Raw genomic sequence first — 11,158 nt, 5'->3', positions numbered from 1 at the left:
TGGATGGCCATCTGTCAGCAATGCTGATTCTAGGACCTTAGGCAGCTCATGAGATGGAGGGCATCTTGGCTATCTTCTGGGCATGGAGTAGGGGTCACTGGGGGTGTGGTGTGGGGAGGTAGTTGTGAATTTCTTGCATTGTGCAAACCTGGTGGTCCTTTCCAACTCTATGATTCTATGACCTTGCAACCTTTTGCAAGTAAATGCCAAGGTCTATCATTGAGCCATGGCCCCTCCTCCCTATGCAGGGCTGCTGTCTAAAAGAAATCAATCCCAAAAGGTTCAAAAAAGGCATTTACCCTGTCCGTCCTGTGATCTTACTTAGCGATGTGCCCCCTTCTCACTGCTCAATTTAACACGAAAGTCCAAGCCTCATCCCACCCGCACGATGCTTAGAGGATAGGAAAACACATCTCTATTTCTGGAGCTGGCAAAGACACCACCAACTATCTCCTTGACGACAGTAAGACACAAACTTCCTTCCCGACTGCTTCCTGGGACACGGGATGAAAACATGGGATGGTTGAAGACAAAAGGCTTTTACGAAATCAAACTTATTTCGGGAAGATAAATACTGGCACTCTGAAGCGTTACTTTATAACATCCAGCAAATGCAACGTAGGCTTGTTGCCTCCCCAAGGGCATATGAACCCCACAAATCAATTTTCTTAAACGAAACACAGTGCAGTAAGGGAACAATGGGAGTCTAAAATTTCTTTGCTGGGGATTAAAAAATTTTTTGCTAGCAAAGAGGTTCCTAGGAGGCGAAAACAGAAGGCACTGTGTCTCCAAGGGTATTGTGAAACTATACCAGATTTCTCACTTGCCCAACCAGAGAATAGAGTATTTTTAATGGTAGCTTTATCAATCCTTGGCATCTCTGATTCCCAGGGCCTGATCCAGATATTCTCTGTGCAACAGGATGTGGATGAAAAACCTCCCCTTCGAAACCTGCAGCTGGTAGCGCTTGCCCTTTTCTACACTAGTGTGTCAATCTATGACACTCGACTGGCAAAAATAAGCCACAAAAGAGATTTAAGACACATCTCTTTCTTTTTATTTCAGTCTTTCTGTACAGCAGGAGTTTTAAACCCCAAAATAAAAGCATCCAGCATTTATATCTATTGTTGAACTAAACTGTGGGCGTGGGTACGGTTGCATTCTGAAAGTACCCAGGGAATTTTTCCTCTTGCTGACAGCTGCATTTGTATTTCTCATCAAATACTGCTCTCAAGTGTGTCTTCCCTTGGGGCAGGAGGGTCCAGAGAAACCCACTGTGAATGTTGGGATGCACACACAGGCTAGGAGGTCAGGCTGCTCCTGGTATAAAGAGGCCCAGTGCATTCAGGGGACACAGGGACTGAGATAGTGAAGGGCAGGGTGAGTACACCCCACTGAAGGTGTCCACCCCGTGTGCAGACGTGAAAACTCTTGACATGTTTCTACACAGAGATGTAGGGAAACTCCAGAAAGATGTGGCCAGGGGCTAATCTATGTGCAATGCCCAGTGGCCCCAATATCCCCGACAAGGGAGAGAACACCACCGCCCAGGAATCTCCCAGCGAAACACAACCTAATCCTCTTCTTTTTCAACGTACGCTTTCGTGCTCACCCGTGCCATTTGCCTTGCCAGGAAGCGGTCCCTTGCGGAGGTGACCGTCTCCTCGTTGTTACGCTTTGCGAATTTGTTCTGGCTGGCCGGAGGTTTCTCCGCCTGCTCTGTTTCCTCCCCTGTACTCTTACGTTTCAGCTCTGATATGTCCCCCGACTGCTCTTCTCCCCTCTCATTTTCCAGAGCCTGGGGGTCAGCTTTCACCGAGGACCGGGGGCTGCTGCTCTTCCTCTCCCTCGGGTGCTTCTCCTCTTTCTCATCCCTTGGCCCTCTAACTTTGGCACCTTTCTCTCCCCTTTCCTGATCTTTGCCATGGTCTTTATTGCTTGCCAGCCCTTCCTTCCCTTGTTGCTGCCACTGAGAATACTTCTCTCTCTCTTTCCTAGATTCTCTGTCATACTCTTCTCTCTCCTTCCTGTCTTTCTTCCTCTGTTTGTTCTCCCGTTCATCTTGCCTCCTGTAGTGATCCTCGGATCTCAGGGGCTCCTCCTTGTCATGATCTCTGTGTTTTCTCTCTGGGTCCCTTTCCCTTGGTTCCCTTTTTCTCTCCTTCCTGCTTCCTCCTCCCTCCTCCCTCTCCAGGTGAGCAGCGGGCACCTTTGAGTGGCCACCTCTCTCCTCACTGCATGACCTCGAGTCTCTTTGGCTCTTGCGAGGCTTGGCATCTTCCCCGCTGGGATCAGCTTCACTTTGCCGGGCCCCCTTCCTGTGGTCTGTGTGAACGTCTGCATTGTCCTCCCCATCAGAACTACCCGTTTCCACCTCACTGTCCACGTCTGGGTTATCGTCTGCCCTCGAAGGGCTGTGAGGTTCTCTTTTCACATCTGGGCTTCTGCTCATCTGTCTGGAGTCGCTGGAATCTCTGCTAGGTTTTTCTTCCTTGACCCTAGATATTATTTGTAAAAAGAAAGAAAGGGAGAAAAAAGATTTAAGTAAGAATTCCCTCGCTAGAAATCTAGGATATATCCTGGACCGTCTTTTACCTTTCAAAGCGCACACATCTATTTACATCACATTTTAACGGCACTCAGCGCATGCAGAAAGCCACACGTTTGCAGTGTTTATTTCACATTTCTGATTTTATTAGTCACTGTAGCTAAACAGAAACTCTGTGTTCAGAACAACAAAGCCTTGTGGCACCTTGAAGGTTAAAACGTTTATTGGGCAGAAGCTTATGTCAGCCAGGGCCCAACGCTGCCAGAGGCACGAAGTCTTACATTCAGTTGGCAGGAAGATTCACATGGAGTGAGGACAGGGAGAGTGTTATTACTGGGCCTCCTGGCCTATCTCTGAAAATACACTCCACCCTTTGATTATACATTTGGGTGTATGTATGTGTATATATATATACGTATACTGGCAACTGAATATATCTGACAACTGAATGTAACACTTCTTGCATCTGACAAAGTGACCTCTGACTTATAAGAGTTTTTGTTTGATAACCAAACTCATAAGAACTTAAGAACATAAACGCCATGCTGGATCAGACCAAGGTCCTTCAAGTCCAGCAGTCTGTTCACACCGTGGCCAACCAGGTGCTTCTAGGAAGAAGTAGAAGAGTTGGTTTTTATATGCTGACTTTCTCTACCACTTAATTTAAGGGAGACTCAAACCGGCTTACAATCCACCTTCCTTCCCCTCCCCACAACAGACACCCTGTGAGGTAGGTGGGGCTGAGAGAGCTCTAACAGAGCTGCAACTTGCCCAAGGTCACCCAGCTGGCTTCGCAAGTAGGAGTGGGGAAACAAATCCAGTTCACCAGATTAGCCTCCCCAGCAACTGCAGCAGTATTATCCTGGCTGTGTTCCATTGCTCCTCTGATCCTGGAAGGAATAGGCATGCATCATTAGCATCCATTTTTACTCCTCTTTAAGGTTCCATGAGAGTCTGTTATTTTGGCTGCAGCAAACTTTATGTTCAGAGGGAATACACGTCTGAATATCAGGTGCTGGGGCAAACTATGGAGCATGGAACAATGGATGTAACAAGGTTGTTCCTTCAGCTCAGAGGTATGGAGGGCATCTTTGATTGACGAGTGATCCGTCCCATCAGGACAGGTGATGGGGACAAACCACAGCTGCCTGCGACCAGCTGCCTTTCTCAGCAGTCCAAATACTTCCAGAGCAGGAAACTAGTGGCAGGCACCCAAACCCCAAACACAAAAAGAACTGGTAGAAAATTAGGAAGGAACTGAATTAACACCTCCACATCAGGCACATAAACAGCTGAATGCTGGTCAAAGCCTGACTATATGCAGAAGATTGTTTGCAGAAAGGAGATCAGGGAATAACTGAATGAGCGATGGAGCAAATGCTGGGGCTTGTAAAAGGGTTTCTTTTCTAACCCAAGAGTGTATAAACCTTAAAGACCGCCTTCTCCCACATGAATCTACCCGTTCACCCCGGTCATCTGGCGGGGGGCCCCTGCTCTGACTGCCCCCCCTACATCTGTGGCTAGGTGGATGGTAACCCAAGAAAGGGCTTTCTTTGGAACCCCCTCCCCAGGGAGAGTCGTCTGTCTCCCTCTGTCACTGTATTCTGCCAGCAGCAGGTGAAGACTTTTTTCTTTCGTTGGGCATAAGCCTGGTAAATTCTTACTGGCCCTCCTCCCTGGCTGTGTGTGTTTGTGCATACGTTTTTATTGTACTGTTAAAAATTTATATATATGCTTTAAATGCAGTTTTAATGTTTTAATGCTTTCATGTTCTCTGCACTGGCGATCCTATTTGGGTGGAAAGGCCGCATATAAAAACTTTAAATAAGATAAACAGTGTTCAGAAATGTCCTTTAATAAAGGGATAAGGACTGTAAACTATACTATTGTGTACATTAACTGCTGTGTGTGTGAGATCCTATCATGTAATTTCTGCATTGTTCAGTGTATGGTAATATTTTTGCTTTGTTTCAGCTCTGTTTCAGATTCTGCAGAAATCTGCAATCCTAATCCTATTACGTTGTTTGTGGGATGTCCCATCCTATTGCTTGTACTGACCTACATGGTGTAATCCGCCCTGAGCCTCAGTGAGAAAGGTGAGACGATAAAAAATGTAATTAAATAAATAAATAAACAAACAAACAAATAGACTCTGATTCACATGTCACCCGCAGAGTGTCTCAATTTGCTATTGCAGCCAGGAAGATTAGAGCTCTTGAAGCTATCAAGAAAAATTCTGTACAGGAAACCAAATGAGTGTGACCTTTGTTTTAATAGAGATTGTGTTTGAAATAGTTTTAGTCGGGCAACGTAAATCGGTGCAATTTTATCTTTTTTTTAGATACCATTTTAGGTTTTTTGTACATACGTACTGTCCCCATGACATTCTCACTGAAGTACGATCTTATAACTAACAAGTGCCTCAGGGCAAGAGACCAGCCCAAACTGCACCTCCCACCACATGGAAGACCTTCACTCTGTGTCCATAGCAAGCAGCTACTGGGTTGGCTTGAGACCACTAATCTACCCCATTATACAGCAAAAGAACAGAGCTGGCAGAATCACTGCTCCTGACGGCCCTCAGCTAGTGGATACTAATCATGATGCATACCTAGTCTATCCAGTATCAGAGGAGCATGCCTATTATATCAGGTGCTGTGGAACACAGGGAGGATGCTGCTGTAGTTGTCTTGTTTGAGGACTTCCTAGAGGTACCTGACTGGCCACTGTGTGAACAGACTACTGGACTTGATGAGCCTTGGTCTGATCCAGCATGGCCTTTCTTAGGTTCTTATGTTCTTAACACTCCTAGACGTGCTTTACTGTTAGACAAGGGCCCTATTTTGGCACATGTGGTCCCCAGAAAGAGAAGCTTTCCCTTTCTCAAATCTTACCTGGCCTCCCGAAGGCTACATTTGGGCACCTCCTCTTCTCCCACTGACTGGTTCAGCAGGTGCCTGTAAAACCCGCTGAGATCCTTCTGCTTGGTCACATCTAGGCATGCTGGAGGAAAGAAAAGGGAAAAACCGGTAAAAAGTCCTAGAAGCCATGCAAGGTGTGTGTGTGTGTGGGGGGCACCAGAATGATACTTCAGAACCCATTTCAAAATGCTACCCTTACCTTTGCTTTAATTTATTTTATTTTAGACTTATACCCCACTCCTGGGTCACAAGGTTCAGGGCAGCTCACAACAGTTCAATTGAACGATCATTCAACAACGGGGGAAAACATACAAAATCTTAAAAATAACAAGGTAGTAAAATAACATCCTAACATGCACCAAATTAAAAGATTATAAATTTGCCCCCGGCAACCTACATCCCAGACTGTTGTCTAAACCAGGCAGCGCTGCTGCCACGGTGGAAAATTGGCCTCGGCCGTGCTCGATGGAAGTCCTGGCAGAACAACTCCATCTTACAGTCCCAAAGGAATCTAGAAAGATTCCACAGGGTCATGTGGCAGAGAGTTCCACCAGGCAGAGGCTGCTACTGGAAAAGCTCTTGGCCTCGTTGAGGACAATTGAGCCACCTGTTGGCCGGGCGCCACCAGCAGACCATGGGAGGAAGAAGAAGAGTTGGTTTTTATATGCCGACTATCTCTACCACTTAAGGGCGACTCAAACTGGCTTACAATCACCTTCCCTTCCCCACAACAGACACCCTGTTAAGTAGGTGGGGCTGATAGAGCTGTGACTAGCCCAAGATCACCCAACTGGCTTCATGTGCAGGAGTGGGGAAACAAATCCAGTTCACCAGATTAGCCTCCGCTGCTCACGTGGAGGAGTGGGGAATCAAACCCGGTTCTCCCGGTCCACTGCTCCAAACCACTGCTCTTAACCACTAGTTAAGGACAATTGAGCCATCTGTGGGCTGGGCACCACCAGTAGACCATGGGAGGAAGAATGCTGCACCGAGCACACTGACTCACAGGGAGCTGTTCTTGTGCCAAATACACTGATGCCAATACAGGCACACCTTGCTTTATTGCACTTTGCAGATATTGTGTTTCCGAGCAAGTCCATCGGTGCCATTTTCCCAACTGCATGTGCTCGCTTTGTCTCTCTGGGTCACATTTTGGTAATTCTCACATGAACACATGAAACTACCTTATACTGAATCAGACCCTTGGTCCATCAAAGCCAGAATTGTCTACTCAGACTGGCAGCGGTTCTCCAGGGTCTCAGGCAGAGGTCTTTCACATCACCTACTTGCCTAGTCCTTTTAATAGGAGATGCCGGGGATTGAACCTGGGACCTTCTGCATGCCAAGCAGATGCTCTACCACTGAGCCACAGCCCCTCAACAATCTTGCAATATTTCAAACTTTTCCATTATTATTACAGTACAGTTTTTTAGACATAATGCTATTGCATACTTAATAGAATACCGTACAGAGTAAACATAACTTTTATATGCACTGGGAAAACAAAAAAAAATTACGTGACTCGCTTTACTGGGCGGTCTGGAACCGAACCCACAATATCTCCAAGGTATGCGCGTACACGTCTCCAAAGTGCCCACACAACAGCAAAAACCAACCGTCCACCCCGTGCGCCCATCTTGCTCACCCTCGAGAGCTGCCTCCTGCCTCTCCCTTTCTTCCTCTTCAGCTCTTTCCTGCAGCTTCTTCTTGTAAGCCGACGTCACAAAAGCTTCTTTGTCATCAAATGCGTCCCCTTCCATTTCACGCTCCTTCTGTATTTTCTTCTCCATTCTTTTTTCCTGCTCCTTCTTCCTTAGTTCAGCTGCCTTGAGGATATTTTGGATGTACTTGGGCTGCAAAGAACAAACAGCAACAATGGAATGGGAGAAAATCAAGACGGGCAGTAACTTGACAGCCAGGCATTGTGGGATGCTCTCTGCAGTTCCTCATGCTGAATAAAACTGCTGCTATCTTACTGTCCTTGCACAAATCTATGGTGAGACCACACTTGGAATACTGTGTACAGTTCTGGTCACCACACCTAAAAAAGGATATTACAGAGCTTGAGAAGGTGCAGAAAAGAGCAACCAAAATGATCAGGGGGCTAGAGCAACTACCCTACAAGGAGTGGTTAAAATGCTTAGGGCTGTTTAGTTCGGAAAGAAGGCAGTTAAGGGGAAACATGATAGAGGTCTATAAAATTATGCATGGTAGGGAGAGAGTGGACAGGAAGAAGCTGTTCTCCCTCATAATACCAGAGTGCGGGGTCATCTGCTGAAGATGGAGGGGAGAGATTCAAAAGAGATAAAAGGAAGTATTTCTTCACAAAACGAACAGTTTAATTATGGAACTCCCTGCTCCAGGATGTGGTGATAGCTGCCAACTTGGAAGGCTTTAAGAGGGGAGTAGACATGTTCATGGAGGAGAGGGCAATTCATGGCTACTAGTAAAAATGGCTACTAGTCAGGATGCATACCTATTCTCTCAAGTATCAGAGGAGCATGCCTATTATATTGGGTACTGTGGAACACAGGCAGGATGGTGCTGCTGCAGTTGTCTTGTTTGTGGGCTTCCTAGAGGCAACTGGTTGGCCACTGTGTGAACAGACTGATGGACTTGATGGACCCTGGTCTGATCCAGCATGGCCTTTCTTATGTTCTTATGTTCCTCTGGGTTATGTTCATCAGGGCTAAGGCGAGGGTCTTGAGCAGAGGTCCACGCTGTGTGGGGTGGCCGGCCTTGGTGGCCAAATAAAATCTGTCCTTGCCTGCCCACCCAGTCTCAACTACGACATCACTTCATCTTTCTTTGGTGCTAGGAAAAGGGTGGGGACTCATGCTGAGCCTCAAAGAGATTCAAAAAGGAGTGAGACATCCTGCAATTTTGTGAGGTTTTCCAAAGCCAGCAAAAGGATGCAAAAAAGGATAGGGGGAAATGTGCTCACCAGTGGCAACCTGGCAACTGCATTTATTTATTCACGTTATTTATAGCCCACCTTTCTCAATGGGCTTTTCCGCATGGGTTTTTCCCATTGGTTCTGCTTCCATACCGCTTCAGTGTATTCCCAGATTTCCACACGCATTTTAGTGCCTTTAGTATTCACTTCCTTTTTTCCCACCACCCCCTTTTATTCCTGGTTCTTTTGAGACTGCTCTTCCCCAATCTTTTTCTGGAAGCTGATTCCGAGTTGTGTTTTTCCTTGTGCGTAATGTTCCTTTCAGTTTTCTTTGTCCCACCCATTCCTACTGACCTCCAGCCCTTTTCAATGATTGGGCTGCTGTCATTGTCAAACCACTCCCCACCCCCCAGCACTCTGAAGACAAGTGGTTTCATTTTGGATTTTTTTTTAAAGGCATTAAAACATCAATGTATTGCTATATCATTGTAATTACAGGTTTTGCAAGTTCGCTGAATTCTCAGCTTTAATTTTTTTTAAAGTAAGTCTCTAGTCTCTTCCCTTGCTGAGATATGGCTTTTTCCTTCTATCTCCATAAGGGAAGGAGTAAAGACTTGTTTTGTTTTAAAATGAAAGCTGGGAATTCAACAGGGCTGTGCCTCAGTGGTAGAGCATCTGCTTGGCATGCAGAAGGTCCCAGGTTCAGTCCCTGGCATCTCCACTTAAAGGGACCTGGCAAGTAGGTGATGTGAAAGACCTCTGCCTGAGACCCTGGAGAGCTTCTGCCAGTCTGAGTAGACAGTATTGACTTTAATGGACCAAAGGTCTGATTCAGTAGAAGGCAGCTTCATGTGTGTTCAATTCAAAGAACCTTCTAACCTATTATTACAATGGCATAGGGATAGATTGATATTTTAGTGCTTTTTAAAAAAACGCAGCCATGATATCGATGTATCAATATAAGCTTGCGTAAAAAATAAAGGGGTGCTATGATGTCACCAATGACACCACCAATGATGACAGCACCCTTCCTTGAAACTCCTGGACATTTAAGGCATGTGCGGAAGAAGATAAACTCACTCTACAACTGTGTGAATACAGAGGGAGGGCAGACGTGCGGAAGAACTATGCCCAAACCCATTCCAATGCTTGTGGATGACTGCCAAGAAAATCAGGAGTAAGCCGAGCATGTAGAAAAGCCCAGTGAGACTCGAGGCGGATTAGATGTCTAAAGCAATGCAATCAAATAGCATGAGACATCTAAGAATAATAATCATGTATGGACTTTGGATCGGGGGGGGGATGAATGCACCTCTTTTCCAGAGCTTATAACAGAAGCTCCCCACCCTCTTCTTCCGTTTTAGAGCAGAGGAGACCAAGTATAATCCACTGGATTAAGAGCGGGACATGGTTCTTGGAAACCTAGTGCCAGGTACTGCCTCCACCCCAGGTTCACCACATGCCTTTGAATAAGACTCTCCCTCTTGGTGTCACATCCCCACCTATGAAATGGGAAGAAGGTCCAACCCAGCCCACAGAGTTGCTGTGAGGGCAAAGGCAAGAAAGGGCATATGATTTATAAAAGTGTCATGAGAAAAACATGAACACATTAAGCTGCCTTATACTGAACCAGACCCCTGGTCCATCCAAGTCAGTATTGTCTACTCAGACTGGCAGCAGTTCTCCAGGGTCTCAGGTGGAGGTCTTTCACATCACCTACTTCCCTAGTTCCTTTAACTGGAGCTGCCGGGGATTGAACCTGGGACCGTCTGTATGCCAAGCAGATGCTCTACCACTGAGCCACAGCCACAGACAAAAGAATACCAGCAGGCCCTCCCTCAGTTTCCCACTAAAATTCCTCAGTCGTTCCACTCTTTCATCTCCCCTATGTCTGCCCCCTGCTCTCAGCTGCACTTCTTTATGAAGTCATTCCTTACTCAGCCATTCCCTCGGCGACCGAGGAAAAAGACTTGGCATCACACTCTTCTCTGGGTACGGACCTTTTTTTCCTCTTTGGCAAGAAGTGAGCCAGCATGACTTTCTGCCTTTTTCTGCTGGATGTCCTCATAAATATTGTCATATTCATATACCGTGGAATCCTCTGCCAGTGCCCTCTGGATCTCAAGCTTGGTCTGGAAAACAAAACAAAAATGGAGTGCGTGTGTGGAATACAGGTGCTGACTTGGGCTGAAAAGTCTCCCAGAAAGCTAGTTTGGCAATCCACCATCTGCAATAGCAGCAATGACAGATGATTTGAACAGGAGCGTTTTATGAAAAATTATTTAATGAGTTGCTGCGGCCTTACAAATCGTTATCTGGGAAGATATCCCCTCGTGCCGCCAACCAGTTTATTGGAGCTGCTTCTCCACTCCTCTGTGCTAGCCTGGCCCTTTAAAGTCAAACCAGCAGCCTCCATAGTGCCGTATGGCGCCCCTCGGCCTGGAAATGCAGCACTACCTGACTTCTGGCAAGAAAACCAAAGGAAGTTTAGGCAGCGCTTTGCTTCGTCTCCTCGGCCAAAGCAACGCAGAAGAAGAAGAAGAGTTGGTTTTTATATGCCGACTTTCTCTACCACTTAAGGGAGACTCAAACCGGCTTACAATCACCTTCCCTTCCCCTCCCCACAACAGACACCCTGTGAGGTGGGTGGGGCTGAGAGAGCTCTAACAGAGCTGTAACTTGCCCAAGGTCAGCTGCTGGGTACCCAAGGTTGGGTAGAATAAAAAAAATGTATATATAAATAATGAAAATATAATTTATTAGAAGTGCTATGTCAAGATTAAAATTATTTTA

At 46.3% G+C, this 11,158-nt stretch overlaps 1 protein-coding gene across 1 annotated transcript in view; it reads right to left on the bottom strand.

Moving 5' to 3' along the window:
* Positions 1 to 1,573: 1,573 nt before the first annotated feature.
* The window catches only part of NSRP1 (nuclear speckle splicing regulatory protein 1), a 36,771-nt gene continuing 27,186 nt past the window's right edge, over positions 1,574 to 11,158 (bottom strand). Inside the window, exons 4-7 of the mRNA XM_056865233.1 lie at positions 10,366 to 10,497; positions 7,115 to 7,322; positions 5,443 to 5,551; positions 1,574 to 2,498 (exon numbers count right to left, since the gene is read on the bottom strand). Coding sequence (XP_056721211.1) covers positions 1,574 to 2,498; positions 5,443 to 5,551; positions 7,115 to 7,322; positions 10,366 to 10,497 — 1,374 coding nt within the window. The remainder of the gene's footprint in view (positions 2,499 to 5,442; positions 5,552 to 7,114; positions 7,323 to 10,365; positions 10,498 to 11,158) is intronic.

Source organism: Euleptes europaea, chromosome 19 (genome assembly GCF_029931775.1).
Source record: "Euleptes europaea isolate rEulEur1 chromosome 19, rEulEur1.hap1, whole genome shotgun sequence".
Classification (NCBI taxonomy): Eukaryota; Metazoa; Chordata; class Lepidosauria; order Squamata; family Sphaerodactylidae; genus Euleptes; species Euleptes europaea.
The sequence above is the reverse complement of the archived record's forward strand: the minus strand, read 5'-3'. Positions and strand labels throughout refer to the sequence as shown.